The sequence below is a fragment of the Brassica rapa genome, chromosome A05, assembly GCF_000309985.2.
Source record: "Brassica rapa cultivar Chiifu-401-42 chromosome A05, CAAS_Brap_v3.01, whole genome shotgun sequence".
Classification (NCBI taxonomy): Eukaryota; Viridiplantae; Streptophyta; class Magnoliopsida; order Brassicales; family Brassicaceae; genus Brassica; species Brassica rapa.
This window is the reverse complement of record NC_024799.2, coordinates 27,605,696-27,627,948: the sequence shown is the minus strand read 5'-3', so window position 1 is coordinate 27,627,948 and position 22,253 is coordinate 27,605,696. Positions and strand designations below refer to the sequence as shown.

General features: G+C 39.8%; 6 protein-coding genes across 10 annotated transcripts; 2 read left to right on the top strand and 4 right to left on the bottom strand.

Annotated features, from left to right (window-relative positions):
* Window positions 1-4,116: 4,116 nt before the first annotated feature.
* On the bottom strand, window positions 4,117-5,256 carry LOC103870950. Its single transcript, XM_009149150.3, has 3 exons — window positions 5,042-5,256; window positions 4,860-4,925; window positions 4,117-4,425 (listed from the first exon to the last, which is right to left on the bottom strand). The coding sequence occupies exons 1-3, from the start codon at window positions 5,087-5,089 to the stop codon at window positions 4,378-4,380; spliced, it is 162 nt and encodes a 53-aa protein (XP_009147398.1). The 5' UTR covers window positions 5,090-5,256; the 3' UTR covers window positions 4,117-4,377.
* LOC103870951 (transcription factor MYB106) lies at window positions 4,119-7,650 on the bottom strand. The gene is made up of 6 exons (XM_018658808.2): window positions 7,296-7,650; window positions 7,085-7,214; window positions 6,669-7,009; window positions 5,042-6,601; window positions 4,860-4,972; window positions 4,119-4,425 (listed from the first exon to the last, which is right to left on the bottom strand). Exons 1-4 carry the CDS (start codon window positions 7,426-7,428, stop codon window positions 6,249-6,251), a joined length of 957 nt encoding a protein of 318 aa, XP_018514324.1. The 5' UTR covers window positions 7,429-7,650; the 3' UTR covers window positions 4,119-4,425; window positions 4,860-4,972; window positions 5,042-6,248.
* A 1,872-nt stretch (window positions 7,651-9,522) lies between these two features.
* LOC103870954 (polypyrimidine tract-binding protein homolog 1) lies at window positions 9,523-13,648 on the top strand. 5 transcript variants are annotated; one of them, XM_018659113.2, is made up of 11 exons: window positions 9,536-11,039; window positions 11,135-11,344; window positions 11,819-11,881; window positions 11,964-12,037; window positions 12,136-12,231; window positions 12,345-12,402; window positions 12,505-12,609; window positions 12,695-12,776; window positions 12,918-12,983; window positions 13,085-13,118; window positions 13,227-13,379. In XM_018659113.2, exons 1-10 carry the CDS (start codon window positions 10,866-10,868, stop codon window positions 13,102-13,104), a joined length of 948 nt encoding a protein of 315 aa, XP_018514629.1. In that variant the 5' UTR covers window positions 9,536-10,865; the 3' UTR covers window positions 13,105-13,118; window positions 13,227-13,379. The 5 variants fall into 5 exon arrangements, with proteins under 5 accessions (XP_033147380.1, XP_018514628.1, XP_018514629.1 ...); XM_033291489.1 differs by having other exon boundaries at window positions 9,523-11,039; window positions 12,918-13,118; XM_018659112.2 differs by having other exon boundaries at window positions 9,534-11,039; window positions 13,085-13,648.
* A 12-nt stretch (window positions 13,649-13,660) lies between these two features.
* LOC103870952 (pre-rRNA-processing protein ESF1) lies at window positions 13,661-16,742 on the bottom strand. Its single transcript, XM_009149152.3, has 7 exons — window positions 16,050-16,742; window positions 15,878-15,952; window positions 15,481-15,710; window positions 15,224-15,386; window positions 15,002-15,130; window positions 14,212-14,891; window positions 13,661-14,114 (listed from the first exon to the last, which is right to left on the bottom strand). The coding sequence occupies exons 1-7, from the start codon at window positions 16,638-16,640 to the stop codon at window positions 13,850-13,852; spliced, it is 2,133 nt and encodes a 710-aa protein (XP_009147400.1). The 5' UTR covers window positions 16,641-16,742; the 3' UTR covers window positions 13,661-13,849.
* Window positions 16,743-16,813: 71 nt separating this feature from the next.
* LOC103870955 (uncharacterized protein At5g19025) lies at window positions 16,814-18,038 on the top strand. The gene is made up of 2 exons (XM_009149154.3): window positions 16,814-17,041; window positions 17,177-18,038. The coding sequence occupies exon 2, from the start codon at window positions 17,200-17,202 to the stop codon at window positions 17,845-17,847; it is 648 nt and encodes a 215-aa protein (XP_009147402.2). The 5' UTR covers window positions 16,814-17,041; window positions 17,177-17,199; the 3' UTR covers window positions 17,848-18,038.
* A 559-nt stretch (window positions 18,039-18,597) lies between these two features.
* LOC103870956 (starch synthase 2, chloroplastic/amyloplastic) lies at window positions 18,598-21,907 on the bottom strand. The gene is made up of 8 exons (XM_009149155.3): window positions 21,596-21,907; window positions 20,761-21,394; window positions 20,606-20,670; window positions 20,412-20,489; window positions 20,192-20,302; window positions 20,058-20,102; window positions 19,792-19,965; window positions 18,598-19,728 (listed from the first exon to the last, which is right to left on the bottom strand). Exons 1-8 carry the CDS (start codon window positions 21,905-21,907, stop codon window positions 18,772-18,774), a joined length of 2,376 nt encoding a protein of 791 aa, XP_009147403.1. The 3' UTR covers window positions 18,598-18,771.
* Window positions 21,908-22,253: the final 346 nt, after the last annotated feature.

Here is a 22,253-nt window from a genome sequence, read left to right as displayed (position 1 = left end):
TGAGTCTTGTGGCTGAAGCTCACTGCGATGATAACTCTGGTCACATCCGCCATCTTGCGTACATGAGCTCTGGGAAGGATGTCGGCCTTCTGCTCAACACCCAACTGATTTATCTCTGGTTCATCTTCATCCTTTGAGAACCTTGACTCCATTGGTACGTGCGTTGTGTCACACGCTTCCACCTTTGTGTCACACACTCCTCCGTGAGTCGTGTTGCACACTCCTACGTGAGTCGTGTTACACACTTCCATCTTTGTGTCACACAGGATTCCTTGAGCATACCTCTCTTGCTTTATTCTGATTCCGTCTGCTCCTTGAATCACCTCTATGCCAAGGTAGTACGTTAGCTTACCTAGATCTGACATCTCGAACTTCTTAGACATCTCCTCCTTGAATTGCCTAATCACCTTAAGCGAAGTTCCTGTCACAAATAGATCATCAACGTAGATGGCTATGATCAAGACGTCTCCTCCTTGAGTCTTGCAGTACACTGATGGTTCCTTCGTGCACTTCTCAAATCTCATCTCCTTGAGAACCTGATCGAGTTTTACACTCCATGCTCTGGGTGCCTGGCGTAACACATGCAACGTCTTGTGTAACACACAAACTCGATCATCTTCTCCTTTCTTCTCAGAACCAGTCGGTCTATCTTCAAGCTCCCATATCTTGTTTCTTGTGATAGACTCCAACTCGTCTTCCATAGCTTCAACCCAATCTTCTTCACAAGATAGGTTGAACTCATCTGAGGCAATCTCTCCTCCTCTATCGGTGCATCCTAGATTGAGCACATCTGAGGCAACCTCTCCTCCTCTATCGGTGCAACCTAGATTGAACATAGCTGAGGCAACCTCTCCTCCTCTATCGGTGTGAGATCTTTTGAACCGATAGAATGCCTCACGATTATCTGCTGGTGTTGGTGGTGTGATACATCCACACAAATTTCCAAGCAATAATCTCACTGGCTTTGATGTACAAATCATGGCCTTAGTCAGGAATGTGTCTCTGGCTTGCTTCCCTGCGAGACATGTGTCACACACGCCTTCTTTGTGTGTTACACTCGGGAATGAGTGTCTCGTTTGCTTCTCTGCGAGACATGTGTCACACACGCCTTCTTCGTGTGTTACACTCTGCATTCCTACGACCATCTCCTTCCTTACCATGTTGTTCATCACTCCATAGCATATATGTCCTTGTCGAGCATGCCACCTCCATGTAGCATCTTCGTCCCTGACATGTAAACATTCCGGGTAGCTTATCTCCATAGGGGTCTTGTAGAGACGGTTTGGAGATCTTGTCACACGAACTAGCAACCTTCCATGCGAATCTGTGAGCGTTAAGTAGACATCTTTCATGTTAACCTCACATCCGTTCTCTGTTGCTTGCCCAAGACTTAATATATTGTGCTTCAGATCAGGTATGTAGTATATGTCCTTGAGTGCCTTCTTCTCTCCAGTCTTGCACACAAATGTAACCACACCCTTTCCTACAATGTCAACACACGATCCATCACCAAACTTCACCTTCCCTTTGGTGTTGAGATTCAAACTCGAAAAGAACTCCTTGTTCCCTGTCATGTGATTGCTCGCTCCATTATCCAAATACCAGACACTTGCATCGCCTTTGTTGATATCAAGATTCTTCGGAATCACCTTATCTTCGTTCAAAAACACCACCTCGTGTACATAGAGTGCATCGGCCTCTTCTGTCTCGTTTAGGTTGGTTTCTTGATCCTTCTCTGACTTCTCGGGACAGACAGTTGCGTAGTGACCAGGCTTGTCACATCTCCAACATATCAGCTTTGAGCGATTCTTTTCCGAGTTGTTATCTTCGGTGTGTGACGCACGGTTTTGGTTGTGTGACCTACCTCGACCTCTGCCTCTACCGTTCCTTCCTCTTCCTCTACCACGAGAATTCTCATAGCCCCTCTGACTATGCTCTTCATTGTTCGAAAACATTAGCTTCCCTTGGTCTTCTTTCTGAGTTTCTTCTCCTACACGCTCCTCGTACGCCTTAAGCCTTCCAACTATGTCTTCAAACCCCGTCGAGTTGAGATCTAGGACTTGCTCAAGTGATGCTACGATCTGGATATACTTGTGTCTTGGAAGACCCTTCAAGAACTTCTTGACCATCTTGGATTCTTCTATGTTTTCCCCCAAAGAGGTTGCTTTGGATGATAGGCCCGATATCTTCCCCGCGAAGTCATCGACCGTATCTGAATCATCCATCTTCAACCTGTCAAACTCCGCCATCAACGTCTGAAGTCTCGCCTCCCTTACACGATCAGCTCCTAGGTGTCGCGACTTGATGGCGTTCCAGATCTCTTTTGATGCGGTTTGTTCTCCCACCTGGAGAATCAATGTTTCGGGAACAGATTGAAACAAAAGAGCTATCGCAACATCGTTCTTCTTTTGATCATCTGAACCGGGTTCGATTGTGTCCCACACTTCATGAACACGTAGTAGAACCTTCATCCTCATCGACCAAACTGTGTAGTTTGTCGATGACAACATCGGACATTGGATGGATGTAGATCCAAAGTCCTTCGTGCGTGGAGCCCTAGTCACGTCAGCCATCTTGCCGTCGCGATATCTTGTTCACAAGCACCAGGATCTTAAGCTACAACTTAAGCTTAGATCGAGTCTCCAACCTGAGGCTCTGATACCAATTCAGATCTCTTAGAAACACAAAGAATTATAAGAACAACTTTTCTTATTAGCTTTAGAAACTACTCAAAACTAAAGCTCTCAATATGTTTCTCTTAGATCATATGGAACACCTCTCCATTAGACCTATATTTATATGAAAGACAATTCCCTTTAACATGTGGGATATGGAAAACACAAACCTAACCTAAATAGAAACTTCCTTTTCCTATTTCTAGGTTTCCTTATTGTGTTTATCTTAACATATTAAACATCTAATAATATGTTAAGTTTCCACAAGCTTGGAATTATCCAACATCTTGTTTAGCAACTGCACCAACAATAATGGTCTGCTCAGAGTTTTAGTAGAATACCATCACACAACCATGCTTAGCGGTGGTGCATATTTTGAATAGCAAGAGAAAAAAACTAGTAGACATCAATCACTTTCGTAGCCCTGAGCCTCATAAATCATAATGATCACTGAACAAAGATATTACTACTGATCTTATTACAAAATAATTTAGACAAGCTTTTCTGAAGTTTATTTACGGGAATGCCACTTCAAATTTGTGAACGTGCGTTTTGAGTCATCAGGGTAGGTCGCGCTGCTTTGCTAGTTTTTTTTTATCATGGACTTGGATATGACGATAATTTTTTTTTAGAAAAACTTCTATCAAGAAAAGGCAATACAAATTGAAACCTAAATATGTTCATGCAGACATAGCTCTTTAGAGATAGAGGAGACAATAGCTCTTTATCTGTTTCACTTTCTTATTTTCCATTTCTTTTGTTCTTCAAACGCTATATTACTGGATTATGTTTAATGCCATGTAGCACTAGAATGTTTGTGTAACTCATATGATAAACTTTGCTAAGAATATTAGATTTAGATTTAAGACCTTCAACGTCCTTCGTGCATAAAAATATATTGGATCAATATTAGATTTAGATTTAAGACCTTCAACGTCCTTCGTGCATAAAAATATATTGGATCATCAGCCAAATACTAGATGTTTGATTTGTGTCTACCCTAATAAATACTGTCCAGAACTCTATTATACGCCATGACTCGCACCTCTAGTTGATGATAGCCAATGGACCACACGAAAAGTTGTCTTCGAAATGATAAAGTATACTTTATTAGAAAAGCATACAAATTATTCTTTAAGTTATCATCCATCCAATGAAGAAAGCAACAACACTAAAATTAACCCCGAAAACTAAGTGGCCCACTAAAGTATAGTGCTTAATGTTGACGAATATGAAAGTAATATGTGTATTATATGGTCTCTGAGTCACATTTTGTATAAGCCACGCTTATGCTAAAGTTATGTACTATGGGATGGATAATAAATGAAATAACAATTCTTCTTGCCAATTGGTAATCTTAGCTAGATAAGAACCTGAAGGAAGACCATCTACTAAAAGAAGGCATTTATGAATGCATCGGTTATTGAATAGCAAAGCACAATAGGTCACTGAACCAATCTTGTTAAAATGATAAACATATGGTGTTCATAGCATCGGGTTTAAATAAAAATGGTAGTATGATTGCTTTTTCAGACAAAAGTTTATGCTCTTCTTCGTCAACGATAGCCAAAAAGAAAACAGAAAAAAACCGAAAATGTCACCAAGAGAGATATAGCTCAAGAAGAAGAAACAGCTACATTTGTGGAGAACGTTCACTTGGCTTCATCATCTTATTTTGGAGGGAGAGAAAGATGTTTGGTGCTTAGTGATGAGCCTTGGCTTCAGCCTTAATCTGTGAGTTCTTCTTTATCTACATATGGTAAAAGCATTTGTTAATAAATCACTCAGTAGGCAAATCACATTATAGAAAGATAAACGCATTTGTCAATACAGCTATGAACAAATAGTTGCATTGCAAGATAAAACAAAGTTTAAACAATATGAAAATCCGAGTGTTTATAGAGAAGAATATGATCATTCAATGGAATATGAGATGCAGCTTAACCATTGGACTTAGATACTTGCAAAATAGACTATCTAATTAGATAAAGCATAAAAGAGTCAAGCTACAATATATCTATATCATATATATGATTCGATCATGTTCCCATCAATTAAAAAGACACAATCTTCCAATGGACTATGATCTAAAACACCTTTATACATCAAGAACAGCAGATCATGTGTCCCAGATTCTCTCATTTCACGGAAAATGATTCGAGGGAGAGAGAGAGAGAGAAGTACCTTCAAAGCCTTGAGCTTGACGTTGCCGTAGATGAGACCCAGTCCGAAAGCCGAAGCACGAGCCACCTGATCCATACGAAAAGAAGATGACAGACTCAAAAACCCCCCAAATTCTACAAGTCGAAGACGAGTCAATGATACAGATCGAGAAATCGGAGAGTGAGAGAGAGAGAGATTGTTACCAGGGCAAGAGTGCTGGTACCGGAGTAAAGTCCTGGAGGCGGCGTCATTGATCAGATTATTAAGCACTTCGTCGGCAGCGAAAAACCCTAACCCCCCAATTCGATCGAATCTTCCGACAATCTCAGATTCGCGAGGAGTGGTATTGAGACACAACAGTGTTTCCCTTTGTCTTTGTCTCTGTCTTCTCACAAAGGTCACAACTGGGCTTTCTATGGGCCTTAATTAATGGAAATGCCTTAAGCCTATACTTAGAGCCTTATTACGCCTATTTTCATTTTTATTCCAAAAAAAAACTTAACTTAATAAAACAAATCTACAAATTAAAATCGGAAACCAATGTTTTTTGTGTATTCATAAAGCCATGATTAAGGCGGTAGTTAATTGGGTTTCTTAAAATAAATTAGTGTCTGGGTCTCAGCAAAATTTTTGAAACAGGTGACAGAAACAACAAAATAAAGATGGATTGTGGAAGGTTTTTTGTACTGTTCGCTGGTTCCACCGATATACAACGGTCCGCGATTGGTTTGTTTTTAATTTTTTTTAAACAAAAAAAAATTGTTTAAGAAACCGTGAAGGGTTTCAGGGTTAATTATGCTGTAAGTGATGAATGTATAACCATTTTCATATTTACTATGTAATTTATATTTTAATTCAATCTAGTCATAAGTGATGAGTGTAACCATTTTCATAGTACTGTGTTATTTATATTTCTATTTATTACAAAGAAAGTGACATGAAACTACCATACATTTAATTGTGTTTCTTTTACTCGACATGTCAACGTGTTGTTTTTATTACACCCCTTTCATTCCACATCTCTTTGCATAAAAATAAAATAACTAAAATGAAGAGTGCTTATGAGCATAATAGTTGTAGTCCTTTAAGAATAAAGTAATTTATTCTATGTCAAAATATCAAAATGTATTAAAATATATCAATTTTCTTCTAAATTGTTTGCATATATTGTTGTTCAAAAAGAAAGAAAGCATTTTGTAAATGAATTTACTATCATTCAATTATGCAAAAACCAAAGGAATATTATATATATTGCAAAATGGTCATTTTCATGAAGTTCTCCATCACAATACCATGATATATTTTATATAAATAAAGTAAAGAAAATAAAAAAAAAAGTATTGGAAGCTATCGACATAACAATCTGAGAATTTTTTTAAATATTTGGCGGAATCACTGTGGAGCATTAGATCAGAACATCGTCGGAGAGTGGGACGGTGATGAATCAACCAAGCTGAGAATGCTATTCCAGTAGTTCTTGTTATCCTCATAGTAGCTATACTCACTCTCGTCGTTTTTACCGGCGGAGAGACTCCGGTCAACTGAATCACGGAGCAGGAGGCTCGTGAATCCTTCTTCGATTCCTTCTTTTGGACAGTTGATTTGCTTCATCCAGTCGTGGTCGGAATCTTTGATGGAAGAAGAGACGGCGACTCTGCTGTTTCTGTTTTCCGTGGGGATTCCTAAATGCATGATCATCAGAGGGAGATTCTCGGAGAATGTCACCGTCGACGTCGGAGACTCAAGCTGTTGATCTCCGTTTCCTGTCAATAATTATACGTTATGAATGAAGTATTTTAGTTTTCAAGATCACACAATATCTCTTCTTACCTTGGTTTGGTTTTGTCCAATTTGTTGATGATGACTTGTGAGCCAAGCAATAATCAGGAGCTGCTGGTTTGTTGTTTCGGTGATGCTGTACATGGAGAAGCTTTGATTCTCTAGCTAGCCTTGCTTCAGCTTCGAGCCTAGCACTCTCCCACTGAGCCATGTGGCTAAGCGTGGCTAAGTTCTTGGATTGACCTGTGGAAGACAAGAGAGTCTCGTTTTTGTGCTTGTGTGTCACTGGATCTATCCCCATTTTGACCAGACGTTTCTTCAAGTGTGTGTTCCAGTAGTTCTTTATCTCGTTGTCTGTCCTTTTCGGTAAATGAGTTGCAATCGCTGACCATCTATGAGAAAATCACATCAGACATAAAGAAAAGACAAATAAGATCAACTCACTCTTTGGTGATTGAGGCTCTCACCTGTTTCCGAGGAGAGCGTGGAGTTGAATGATGGTTTGTTCTTCTTGTACAGTGAACTTGCCTCTCTTGATGTCTGGTCTTAGGTAATTAGTCCATCTCAGTCTGCAACTCTTTCCACACCTTTGGAGACCTATATGGTGTTTGGAATAAATCACAAAAGAAAAGTTTGAATAGAAGTAGAAGATGATAAAGAAATGTGGAAGTTAGTTACCAGCTTTCTCAGGCAAAGAGCGCCAGCTTCCATGGCCATGTTCTTCAATGTAAGCCAAGAGTTTCTGATCCTCTTCTGGTGTCCATGGCCCTTTCTTTAGACCATCCTTATCACAGCACGGCGATCTTCCCATTATTTGCCACAAACTAGGCTGCTAAGCTATACTGATTAAAAATATCTTCAAAATGATCCACTCTGTGTAATGTTATGTATGTAGATAGTACTAGTCATTACGTGAACATGATGATCCACAAAATCTGCTCTCTTGGCTTGGCTCTGATTTATAAGAGGGGAGAGACACAACAGAAGATGTCTCTGTTTAGGTTCTGTAAGCTCCCCTTTTCTTGGTCTTTGACATGGATTGGCATTTAATTAGATGGGGCCTAGTTAAATTATTACCTTTGTGGTTCAAACACCTTGATTTCCTTTTAAAGACTCAACAGAGTACTCAAATGATTCTTACACCAAGGTAAAACGGTTAATTTCAGAACCAGGAGTAAATTTTCAGGTCAACATCTATCCATCCATAGCCCTCACTTTGATGACCCTCTAGCTTTTAGATAATGTAATAGATAAAGAGTGTAAAACATACACTTGTATGCTCTAGGTTTCTTATTACAGGTATCCTAATGAGCTATGGTTTCTTGAAAGCTACAAAGATACTATAGTGCTCTCTCTCTTAGCTAGCCTATAACTAGTTACCGTAATAAGTTACACTTCTTTATCAAAAACGTGTTGATTGATTTTTTTTGTTGCTTTCACATTTTATTTAGATTTTAGCCTTTTACTAGAAACTGCACAGTAGTAAATGCTGTTAAATGGCGGTGAAGAAAGAGGAAGCTGGCACTATAATTGGAAAAGCAAATCAGACAGAGAGGATTGATGATGGTAGTAAATAGATTTGAAACTCTTACAGTGTCTTAGGTATACAGGCACTTTAACTATTCAAGTGATTGCTAAACTTATATATGAACAGAGGAAGCACTTTAGTGGAGGGGGAGCAAGAAGAAAGGAGATGAAAAACCTTTCCTTATGTGATTCCTTCACCATTTAATGAAAGTCCCACTAGCTGATACACTGTTCTTGTTGTCAAGTCATCATAAGATCTTTTCTTTTCACAAAGATAAACAAAAATAGACAGTGAATGATCAAAAGCATCCAGAAACTTAACCACAAAATAGCTACTGGTGATGTAAAAACCATTATTTAGTATGCAGTTTACCATTCAAAAGCTACAAATTGATCATACATGATTTCTGAAACTACATTATCTAGCTGGAAACTGATTAACTTATCTCACAATCTAGCTAGAACCGATTAACTTAGATTGAACTAAAAACCGTATGTCTCAACGGGTCCTCATGCAATTTTTTTTTATACTAAAAAGTTTATTTATCATACATGGTTTAGATAGTTTATAGGTGATCAAACGTTGTTGACAGAGGTAATTTTTATGCTGCCAAGAAAGGTAGACGATTAATGGCAGTGACGGTGACATTAAAGAGATTTTACTAGACCAAACAAAGAAAGAGTGTATCATAGTGTGCTCCATGGCATCAAAGAAAGGATTTATTGAGGTGGGCTCCAAGCTTGTAGGGAGAGAAGAAAGTATCTTCATCGACTTTAAAGATAAACCATAAGACAAAACTCATAGGCCCAAGAATTCTACCAATAAAAACAAAAAGAAAAGCAACCGTATTTTTTCTTAGTAAAAATTCACATTGGATGGAAAAGATATAAAGGACAATGGGGACAACTCTTTTAAATGTCTTGCTGATTCATATTGACAGCTTCTACTCATTATGGTCCAAACAGTTCAAACTAAGCTCCATAGATGATGATCATGATGCCACCTGCCAAAATCACATCTATCCACGTAGCTCAACCTCCCATGCAAAACTTGAGAGAAGTAAGAACCACCAATGAGCCAAGAAGAGAGGCCAAATATTTTTACGTCAACTGATAACCATCATCAGTTTCTGGACCATATACAATTGAATACCATAATAGTTTCTTAAATTTTCACATCAATGCTCCAAGTAGTTTGCATTAGTGTGCTCGTTCTGTTGAAAAGAACAAGTCACACGCATGAAGAACCATATCAATGCTCTAAGTCTTTTTTTTTTTTAAACCTCCAACTGCTTCAGAACTTTCATGAAAAATCTATGTAAAAACACATCTGAAACCTGGCTTAGTATTTACTTAACTCAAAACACATGAAGGCAGAACCGGTTGATCATATATATGTTACCAACTTCAGTAACCTGTCATTGAATCTTGACATTTTCATTTTCATTTCCATTGACCAAAGGCTGACTAATAAGCAGATGGAAACATCTCAAAAAGGAATTCATTATTTGCTACTTTTAAGAGTTTAGTCGAAGTAACACTAATTAAGGAACTCATCGTTGTCTATCCCAAACTTGGTTATTATCAGTAAGACCAACCTTTCATCACTATCTCAGCAAGACATGACCAAATAACCCAACTGAAATTTAACCAAAAAAAAGGAAGGACCCGAACAATACATCAATCATTTTAATCACAGTAGGCCAAGCCAAGCACATGAGATTAATCGAGAGAACTTATGGCAAGAAACTAGCCACGCAAATAAGAAAGAGATACACCAAACTTAATACAGTGTTAAAAGACTAGTTAATAATACAATTAAACAAGAGTATTAATGGATGTGTACGTACCTTCACAAACAGTAGAGACTATTGAGACCCTCCCGACCAAGGCTAACGATATGAGATGTAACTGACAGTTCTTCATGTAGGGCCAAGAAACAGCTCAAAGCTGTGAACTTTGATGTCCCTATATTGTCTGTGACCATGCACATTAAATAATTGTGTTTTGCTTTTCCAGGTTTAATTTAGAATTTATCTAAAGGGGCAACAACAAAATGAATTGATCACAATCTCTCACTTAGCCACACTAGGCATACAATAACACTGAGAAGAAGGTAACGATAAATGAACAACTCGACGTACTCCTGCATCAGGGCATTACGTTCTAGTACAAAGGTAGAAAGAACATAGAAAAACAAGATCGTGAGGCTGTGACCACAAGTCACACACACATAAAACCGCATCAACTTCAAAACTTTCAATGGAATAAAATAACGATTATGTAAAAGTAAAACTCTTAATCCCATTGACGAAGAATTTGTTAAGGGTAATTAAGCAGACTCAAAAATAAAAGTAAGTCATTTTGGTATGTTTTAGGAGTTTAATTGAAGTAACTGCAACGCATCATTGTCTAACCCAAACCTTTGATCACTCTATTATTCAGCAATAATATCATCCAACTAAAAGTCAACAAAACAAGATTATTGGGCCCTTAACAGGCTTATAAACAGAGTCGACTAAACTATTAGCTAAAGGGGCTATATGAACCTGTTACTGTGGAAGAAAGTTTTAGGCCTGATTCGTAAATTAATGTAGTTTCGGGGGACCGATTTGCAAAAACGGCCTGCGATTTGAGCTTCCGTATAGATTCCGATCACAACTAAAAGCTCAGAGAAGAGGGAATCGAGGGCTCTGCGTGATCATTTTAACCGGAGAAGAGATGTCGAGCTCACAGTTTCGGTATACGCAGACGCCGTCGAAGGTGGTGCACCTGAGGAATCTGCCGTGGGAATGCGTGGAAGAGGAGCTCATCGACCTGTGCAAACGATTCGGCAAAATCGTCAATACCAAGACCAATGTCGGAGCCAATCGCAACCAAGCCTTCGTCGAATTCGTAAACTTATTCTTATTCATCTCTTCAATCAGATTGTTTAGGTTTTTGAATTTGTGAAATTGATGGTTGAGTTGAGCCGAGCTGTTCCTTTACAGGCTGAGTTGAATCAGGCTATATCGATGGTTTCGTATTATGCTTCATCTTCGGAGCCTGCGCAGATTCGTGGGAAAACTGTTTATATACAGTACTCTAATCGCCATGAGATTGTCAACAACCAGAGTCCTGGAGATGTCCCTGGGAATGTCCTCTTGGTTACCTTTGAAGGAGTCGAATCTCACGATGTCAGCATCGATGTCATCCATCTGGTAATTGCTTTTAGCTTACCTTTCACTCATATTTGTTTTGTTAGTGGGTACTTCTCTGTTTGATACCAACATCTTTAGATTCATGCTTATAAGAGGCCTTGTGTTGAGCTTCCAGCAAATGAAAATATATTAAAAGATTTCAACTTTTTGTATTAAGCAAATTTCTTTTAGTAATTTTTTCACATAGACATTCTATTCCAGTTACGGTATATCAACATTAATGAAAAATCCTCCAATCACAGATGTTCATCATGCCTCTTTATTAAAATCTTTCTGGAGAGACTTTGGAAATTAGTATCGTGTTCGTCATTCTCATGGACAGGTGTCACTCTGTACTTACCTGGGCTTACTCTTCTTTTTTTTTTTTTCAGTCTCCCAGTCCGGGAACATTTGAGTTTTTTTGGTTCCCTTTTGTTATTCTCCATTCGCTCCACTGTCTTATGGTCATGACTCATATCCAAACTTTTGTTTCAGGTGTTTTCTGCTTTTGGATTCGTTCACAAAATTGCCACTTTTGAGAAAGCTGCTGGTTTCCAGGTTAGTTATCCAGTTTTGTTTCCAAGGACTATTGCCTGATGGAGAAAATGAATCTTATTATCTGCTGTTATAACCTCCCCAGGCACTAGTTCAATTCACTGATGTGGAGACTGCTTCAGCGGCAAGGAATGCGCTAGATGGAAGAAGTATACCCAAGTATGCTTATATTCTTTATGCATGCTTTCCACCCCCGCCATAAGATATACCTCTGCTGATCACGTTGATCATATTCTTTCTTTTTGTGTAAAATCCAGATATCTACTTCCAGACCACGTTGCCTCTTGCAATTTGCGAATGTCTTATTCAGCTCATACTGATCTAAACATCAAGTTTCAGTCCCATCGTAGCAGGTAGGAGTTTTAAGTCCTTACTAATGTGCCTCTGAATTATACCGCTATTAATGTTGGAAATGTTATTATAAAATCGTTGATTCATCTGTTTGAATCTTTTACGTACTACTCAGGGATTACACAAATCCATACCTTCCAGTGAATCATACCGCAATGGACGGGTCTATGCAGGTAAATTTTTCCTTCCCTTGCCCTTGCCACCGTTTTATCTTTGACTTTCTTACATTGACTGATTTGTGTTATATTACTTATTGTATTTATCACTGGATTCAGCCTGCTTTGGGTGCTGATGGAAAGAAGGTAGAAACTCAGAGCAATGTCCTGCTTGCTTTGATTGAGAATATGCAGTATGCTGTCACCGTGGATGTTCTTCACACGGTGAGGGACAACAATAGTATGCACGTTATCTGCTTCTCTGCTTGCTTAAATATGTCAAAATTAACTCTTTCCTTTGCTTTCATAGGTCTTTTCAGCGTATGGGACTGTCCAGAAGATTGCTATATTTGAGAAGAATGGTTCAACACAAGCCTTAATTCAATACTCTGGTACATGACCTTGATGATCTGCTTTTATATTTGATTGTGATCTGATGCAAACCCCTTTTTGAACCTTATACATCTTTTGGTTATTTTATAAAGTAGCTTATGGGCATGCTAAGCAATCGTTTGCTTCATGACTTTCTGTAGATATAGCAACGGCGGCAATAGCTAAAGAAGCATTGGAAGGACACTGCATATATGACGGTGGCTACTGTAAGCTTCGACTATCATACTCTCGTCATACTGATCTCAATGTAAAGGTACATAAGATTGGTTGCTTTCTTGAGTTGCTTACCAACAAAAAAAACGTGTAGGGAAAGAGATTAATAACTGATGCCTGCAAGAACCGTATGCCTTTTTTCTCTTCAACAATTCAGTGAAATCTGTAAATCAACTTCTTTTTATCTTTTTTCGTACTAATAATTCTCTTCCTGTATCTGTGGTGCTTGAATGAAGGCTTTTAGCGACAAAAGCAGAGACTACACACTACCTGATCTGAGCCTACTCGTGGGCCAAAATGTTCCCGGAGTGGCTGACGCTTCTGCGCCAACAGCTGGTTGGCAGAATGGGCAGGTGCAAACTCAATACGCAGGTTATGGTGGAAGTCCATATATGTACCCTTCAGCTGATCACGCAGGGGCTTCACCTTCTTCTGGTCATCCTCCTTACTATGGTTGATCCATATATTTGTTTTCTACATAATTTACGGATTTACTGTCAGTCTAAAGACCGAACTGGGAGTTTCTATGTCTTAGGTTTCATCCGTTTGTTATGTTTCAGTTAAAAGTGTGTGGTTGTTCTTGTTTTTTTTTTGTTGGTTTAATAGACAGACGTTTAAGTGGGGGAAACAGTAATAAAATCAGAACGTGCTTCAAGTATTCCAACTTCAAGGTTCAAAGCAACATTGTTTGGACCACTCGTAGAAATACTCCACATTGTTGATACACAATAAACTCATTTAATCTTGGACTGAGGAAAATGAAAAATTATCCAATTTGAATGTCGAATCAATACATCAGTGCACTGAATGCTGAATAAAAAGAAAAACAAAATTGATATGAAGGAAACAAAAAACATTATTATTTGTTTGATAAAGCTTTGGCTTTCTTCTTCAGCCGCTGAGCCAAGTCGGTAGTCCCTTCTTTCTTCTTCTCAGAACCCTTCTGCTGCATCTTGAGCTTCAATGACTTAACAGTAGCAGACTCTGCAAAACTCCTTTTCTTAGAAGATCCCTCCGTGCCCTCTGTAGTCGACGCCTTCTTTGTCTCCACATCTTTCACTTGCTCTTGGCTTCTTGGATCTTCCTTTTGCTTCTGAGTTAATTGCTTAACATAAGTCGCACTCCTGCCAAGAAGAATCAATCAAACCCCAATAACGTCATGAAAAAAACTACTTCACAATTCTCAAATACATCAAAACCTCAAAGTATGCATCAACGTACCTTTTAAACTGTGGATTCGTAGGGTCTAGAGCATAGTTAGGATCCATGATTGCAGCTGAGAATCTTGAATCTTCAGGATCAGCTGAAGGTATCTTATCTTCTGCCATCTCTTTACTTCTCTTTTTACTTTTCCTTTTAATATTATATCCTTTTAGACCTTTGCCGTCTCCTCCATTCTCATCAGCCAGTATCAACTCGAGCTCCGCTCTGCTTCTTTCTTCCGCTGCTAATTTCTCCTCTAAACCCTTCTTCTTCTTATTCTTCATCATCTTCTTCTTCTTCTTCTTCTTATGATCATCATCGTTGTAGTCGTCTTCATCATCTGAAGAAGAATCATCATCATCATCATCTGAAGAATCATCATCATCCTCATCCTTCTTTTGCATCCTCCTAGCTTTCTTCTTCTCCCGCATCTTCCTAAGTTGTGCGTCCCAGACCGTTTCTGGCTTCTCTTCTTTCTTTTCACGAAATTTGTTACTCAGATCTTCTAAGCCGGTATTGAATTCTACTACCATATCCTGGTCATTCTCCTCATCCTCGTCTTTATCAGAATCAACATCTCCGGATTCCATTAAAGCTAGGTACTTTTCTTTTCTTTTCCCCTCATCATCATCACCACCATCATCATCAGATTCACTCTCATCAGAAGCTAAAAACTCCTTCAGCTCAAGTTCTGCCAACTATGAATTGTGAAAATTTATCAGAACACAAACGTCTGCAGCTATATATAGGAGATGCTTCTAATAAGCCTGATTTTAGAGGAAAAAATAAGAAAAAAGCACACACAGACCTGATCAGGGTTGAATCTTTGGTTTAAGGTCCTAACACGGTGCGGCTCATCTTCATCCCAAGTAAAATTAACCTTACTCATCTGCAGTGCTCGGCTTTGAAAATCTAAACCTTGATAAGTAGCAGGTGCCTGTAATTTTTTTTATTTTAAAAAAAACATTCAGATCACTTTGAAACCAACAAGATCATCACACAATTAATAGAAAGTAGAGAAGCAAAGCACCTCGGTGGCAATGTCACGAGGTGGATGTTTGAATTCCATGGAATCAGGAATGAACCTTAAGTCGAGCTTGTTGGAGGATCTCTCAAACTCGATTCCATCACATGATTTGTACAAGTGATCAGCAGTGGCACTGGAATCACATTCCGCAACAGCAAAATAGTACCTGTAACAGAGCAATAGCGACTGTAAGTTTTTTAAATAAATAAATAAATAAATAGATCTCCTTAGCCTTTAAGAGGTGGGGTTTTCAACTTTACCTCAATCTGCTTTTCTCGTAATCACGTATACTCTCATTGATGACGTCCTTATCCTCCTCTTCATCATCATCACTGTTATCTTCATTCTCCTTGTCTCCACCAATTGCCGGGCCATGGATTTCCTCCTCTTTCATTCGCTCAAGCCCAAACTCTGATGGATAGACAGCAACAGACAAAAGGCGACCATCTTTCGGGAGAAACGAATTGAAAACAACGTACAAGTCTTTGGCCTATGTAACAAATAACATAGCAGTCATAAGAACATATACTACTGGACAAGCTAAAACCTTTGAGTAATCAATCCCAATCAGATTAGTATTCCATAACCATGGTAAACAGATTAAAGCACAAAAAAGAGAGGTAACATTGAAACAACAATAGATAGAGAAGAACTCACAGTGACATGTTTCCAGTCCATGTTGACAATAGCGAGTCTGTGAGTTTCTTTCTCGATACTCGCTATCTCCTCTTCCTACAATCCATCATCACAACCAACATTTGCAATGTGAGAAAAATCAAAACTTGAACGATATATCCATATGTATCGATGTTGAAAGCTGTGTACTTACGGCAACTTCGGGTTCATCGTCATCATACATATCTTCATCGTCCACGTCAGTATCCACCTCTTCTTCTTCCGAAACATCTTCCTCATTGTCTTCAGACTCTGAGTTCTCATCATCAGATTCTTTATCAGAAGAAGCCAATTTTAAAGGAAGCTTCTTCTTCTTAAGCTCATCATCAGACTCTTGCTCGATAGATTGTTCCTCAGATTTCCTCAGCCTGGCCTCAGCTTCCAAAGCAATCAACTTTTCTTCACCCTCGCTCTCATCATCATCCCCAGATTCACCATCTTCGCTCTCCTCCTCCTCCTTCTTCTGCTTCTTCTTCTTCTTATCGTCTTCTTCGATACGGTAATACTCTTTAAGAGAATCCTTGGCACTTCCTCGTCTTCTCCGCTTCCCACGCTTATCAACCGGAGCAGAAGCCTTATCAGTGAGAACACCTTTGAAACGAGAGTCGATGGTGACTTTGGATTCACGCCTGGGAAGCCTACGGAATCTGGGGTCAGTGTGCGCCTTGGAAAACCTCGAATCCGTAATCATTTCTTCTCCTTTCTCTCCTCCGCCGTCGTCTCCCTTCTTTCGCTTCGAACCCATTTTTTTGATGGATTGAATCAAAATCAAAGAGCTCTTCGTAGGGTTTTAGAGGAGGAGGCTGCGCACTTTTTAGGGTTCTTACACAACTCTCTCTCTGTCTCTATATATATCTAAGTGTTTTTTTAAATAAATTAGAGTAATGACGGCATAAAAGACAATACGACGTCATTTTAATTAAAAAAGAAAAGAAAAGAGAGTTATCTAAACGCGTGTCACTTACTCTCTCTACGAATATACGATTCCATTTTCATTCCCCATTCAGATTCATCATCACAAGAAGTTGAAATCATGACAAAGACGATCGAGATTCCTGCTTGATTGAGGACACAACCTTCCTTCCTTCTCTGGTGACGATTCAGCTTCTCTTGTTTGGATCGGTTTCGCATATCCAATTCAATCAGGTACTGTATATCTCCATTTCTCTCGATCAGATTCATACATAGCTCTCTTTAAATCCAATTCAATCTCCTCAAATTCGATAACTTTCGTCTCAGGACTAATAGCTGCGATCGATTTGATTTTGTTTTTGTTTTTAGTGACGAAAGATCGAAGCTTTTAGATGGTATATTTGCATAGCTCAATCTCGGTCTGCAACCCCGTCGACCAAGCTATGCCCGCCCGTAAACTCAACGCAGCCACCTCATCACCATCACCCCCCACCACCTGCTCCAGCTTCCCCGTCTGCGAAGGCTCCCACTCCGCCGCCATCGACGTCCTCCTCCTTATCGCCGTCATCACATCCTGCGGCTTCCTCTTCTTCCCTTACGCCAAGCTCATCGCCCTCGCCTCCTTCTCCATCTTCTCCGACATCTCCCTTTTAGTCAAGCAGGAGATTCTGCACAACCCTATAGTGTACGGTTCGTTGGCTCTGAGCGTCTTCTGCGCCGCCGTCTCCGCTTGGCTCGTCGTACTCTTGTGCACGATGCACAGGTGCGGGAAGCCGAACTGCAAAGGGCTGAGGAAAGCGGTTGAGTTTGATATTCAGATTGAGACTGAGGATTGCATCAAGAGCAGCTCAAATAGTAATGGGAAGAAGGGGAGGGTTGAGCTGCCTCGTGTCCATCACCGTGAGTTGGAAGCTGAGCTGAAGAAGATGGCGCCTCCTAATGGGAGGGCCGTGCTGGTTTTTAGAGCCAGGTGTGGTTGTTCTGTTAGGAGATTAGTTGTTTCGGGGCCGAAGAAGCAGCAGCGGAAGATCAAGAAGTGAAAAAGAGAAATGAGATGGTGGGGGATGGTTATACTTTTCTTTTGTTTCTCACAAAACACTTTTTTTTCACAAGAACTTACTTATATATAATGTTAATCTATGTGTTTAAAAAATAAGGTGCAATGGGGATAAGCATTGTAAGGATAATGTGGGAAACTTGGTTATAGTGAATCAACATTTTGCTTTTAATCTCTGCTTTCTGCTAAGCTTCTCCTTTTGGGATCGAGCCATATATGGGAGAATTAGTCACTGATTTTGTTTTTGGTATGATTTGGTTGTGTTGTCAATCATGAAGGTTGGAACGTTTGTGCAGGTTAGCAAAAGAGCTGTTACCAAACATTGATGAGCATCATGTGTGTTTGTGCGTCTGTTACTTTTCTATGTTATTTTTATGTGTTGTGTTGTTGTTACGGAGCTTGAGAAGTGATGAGTTTCGAACTTGGAGATATCCTTTAAACTGTTGAATTCCTGTGTTTAGGTTTCTTGATTTGTTTGAGAACAACTTCATGGTCTATGTAGTTTTGAAAGAAATAGACTTCTGTGGATGTCTTTGGTCTCATCTTCTCACCTCAAATGGTGTCAACACAAGCTCAACAACATTGATTTCAATGGTAGCAAAATCTCTAGAACTTACTCACCTGCTTTGTTCCCATCTTTTTGAATTTATAAAGCACTGTTTTATTGTAATTTGTAATTATTATACTGCTTTGCCAAGTCTATCACTTTAGAATCACCTAAGAGAGAGCGCAAGAGACTACAATAGCTTGATCTTTTACCACAAGGAAGCTTACAAAGCATGACAATTTGCCAAGTTGCAATGTATCTTTTTTACTAAATCTACAAAACTATGTTTCTTATCAATTCCAAAAAGACAGATTCCTTTACAAACAGTCAAAGAAAATGAACTTTTTTTTTTATTAACTCTCACCATTGATACTTAGCAGCAACAAGAACTTCTTCATACTTCTCTGCAGCATTATCCCAGCTCAAATCTTGTGTCATCCCTCTTCTCTGAAGCCCTTCCCAACTCTCCTTATACTCTCTATACGTCAACAAACAGTTCCCTAAAGCATGAATCAGCTTACCTGCTTCCGCGCTATCAAATGTCCATCCAAGACCAGTTTCACTATACGGGTCAAACTGTTGAACCGTATCCCTCAACCCTCCCACTGCATGGACCACCGGAATGGTTCCATAGTTCATTGCGTAAAGCTGGTTTAGACCGCACGGTTCGAACCTCGAAGGCATCAGCAAAATGTCTGCACCAGCTGTTATCCTGTGAGCTGTTTTAACCGAGAAACCAACCCATCCCCTTGCTTTATCCCTGTACTGGTGCTCCATCTGTCTGAGGACTTCTTCAAGATCCGGTCTCCCTGTGCCTAACATAACCAGCTGAACATCCTGGCTCATCATCCATGGAACCGCCTCAGCTATCAAATCAACACCTTTCTGGTGATCCAATCTTCCAATAAAACCGATCAGGGGAACGTCAGGTCGAACGGGTAAGCCGAGCTCTTTCTGTAACGCAGCTTTACATTGGGGTTTACCAATTTGAAGAGTCTCCAAGGAATAGTTTGTGTAGTCATCAGAGTGCAGGTGAAGATCAAATTTGGGATTCCATTCTTTTGTATCGATACCGTTCACAATGCCTCTAAACTTCCAGTCGTTTTCGCTTATGATGTTGTGAAGACCCCAGCCTCCTTCTAAGGTCTTAACCTCCCAGGAATATCCATGGCTAACAGTGAGAACTCTATCCGCAGCTTTAAGACCAGCTGCGAAGATGTTGAAGTGCTCACCTCCCACAGGGTCATACAGCTTGAAGCTATCCAAGTAATGGCCCGGTAAATCCACGTATGAGAAATCATCTACCGGTCCTCGACCCTAATTTACAACCAGAGTAGGTTATGCATAGATCTCTAAATATAAGAATAAAGTCATACTAACCTGGTGAGCAATGTTATGGATTACAAGAACAGAACGTGTGTATTTCATTAATCCGTGATCTCGGTAATAGGCTTTCAAGTAGACAGGCAGCAAAGCAGTGTGCCAATCATTTGCTATAAAAGCCAAATTTCCATCTCCATAACAAACACCTCCACAAGGAACATACCAAGGAACCTGCCAACATTCCCCCAGAATCCAAACTTGTTTGTTCTAAGAAGAAAACAAAATATACATTCACGCTAATGATATTGGGGGCAGAGGTTTACCTCAACAGCGGCTTTGCAAAATAAAACCATCCGCTTTAAGATATCCTGCATTCACAAAAACCATACTTAGTTCATGTACATGTAGCCTTAAATTAATTTTTCAGGAAAGAAGAGGGAGAATAAAATAAGCTTACGAGTCGATTTCCACCGTAAATATTACTACTCAGATGCCGAAACACAGGGCTATCGATGAAAACAAAATCCACACCATCAATATATGCATGGAAGTACATTACTTCCATATCCTGCAGCAAAGTATGTTCCATATGAAATTTACCTCTACCTCAAATATTTTTGTTAATGAATTATTAATGAAAATTTCAATGTTGATACATTAATTAGGAGCTGTTATACCTGCCCGGCCACCTTATATCTCTTCCGTACCCCAACATCTTTAGCTTCTTCATACTCTGCATACCGAGGAACCACAACCTAACAAGAAAAGTAACGGAAATGATTCATTAACAAGTTTGAGTTGATTTTGATAACCAACCACACAGCTTAAATGACACGGAAACTGGCAGTGGCACTCTGTGATAAAATATTACCATAACCCTATGTCCACGCCGAGCCAAAGCCTTTGGCAAAGCGCCAGCTACATCTCCGAGGCCACCTATAAAAAATTTCTCACCGTCTTCAGTTTGTGTACTCGAAGAGAAGCCTAGTTATGCAAACAAAACAAAATAGCAAGTGGAGTAATTACCTGTTTTGGAAAATGGAGCACACTCTGCAGCTACCAATATCACATTCATGACATTTGCTCCAGCCAGTGGAGGCGGCTGCTCTTCGTCCTTCGAAGGTTCATCAGTATCACTACTGGCTTCTTCATGTGCCATTTCCTCTTTTGTTTCCATGTACTCCTCTGTCTTTATACTTGGTGTTTCAGGTGTTTTAGTCAGGTAAGACGGTAATGGATCTGACCAAAATGCACCAGCGGGAGATTTGCTCGGATTTACAGAGGAAGTTACAGGATCAGAAGTTTTCTTCGAGGAGGTTACAGTAGAGGATGGTTTATAAGGAGGATCTACACTGGAGGCTACTACGCTAGACCAAGGTTTCCCATTATTGGCTACACCGGATGGTTTCTCTTTCTCAGGAGATTTTGCAGATGGTGAGCTTTGTTTGCTGCTCTTCAGGGGCGTGGTAGCTTCTGGTTCTTTGTTCAGAGATGACTTGACATAGCTGCTTGAGCTAACACTACCGTTGCCGTCTCCATCCATCTTATCATTCTTAGCTGCATCAGCAGTATTTGCATCTTCTTTAGCAGAAGGTTTGCCATCAACCAAGTTAGGAGTGCTCTCTTTTATAGATGAGACCAGCTTCCTCCTTTCAGCAATCTGAAGATTAACAAGAAGGATTAAGCGAAAGAATCATAATAATTCAATACTTGTAATCCTAAAACTAATCAAGAACAGCCTCCAAAGCAGAGTTAAGCATCACGTTTACAAAGAAAATGAAAAAAAGGTTTAGACTTTCACAATGAAGTTCCAACCAAATGCATCAAGCTCAATGCCAATTCCAAGGATCGATCTAACTACCTGGTGAAGAAGGTTTCTTTGCATATCGAGAACCTTCTTGCTCTTGTCGATGGTAGCTTGAAGCGCATCCTCCTGCTCATCATCTCCACTGGGAGATCCAGAAGAATCTGGGCCCGTAGCTTCCACGCACCTCGCAAACTTCCATCGGTGTCCGAGGACGAAGCTCCGGCGACGAAATGAAAGCGACCCAGAAGCGAAATGAGGAGGAGAAACTCGGACAAGACTCGAATTCCTCAGCGTAGAGGAAGTGACGCGACGCTGACTCTTGATTTGACAGAGAAGAGGGTAAGAGCTCTCAGCAACTGATGCCATTCACTCGTTCGACGAATTGCCTCAATGAGCAGATCAGACGCAAACTCCGACAGGTTTCAACCAAATGAGCCAAAGACCGAAGATTCTGAGAGAGAGTGGCGAGAAAGACGAGAGCTTTGTGAGTGAGTGAGATTACGAGATGGAATCAAAACAAAAAAAACAGAGTCGTGTAATGGAAAATCTTTGCCCAGATGGGGCCACGAAGAGATAACCATAAACTCAATAGCACCATCGCGTGTTTCACGAGCCGAAATTATATTTTATTTATTACAAAAGCATTGGGATTAGGCAGATGATCTACGCCACATACTTTTTATTCCTCGAGATTTCCCTGCACCCGAAGCAA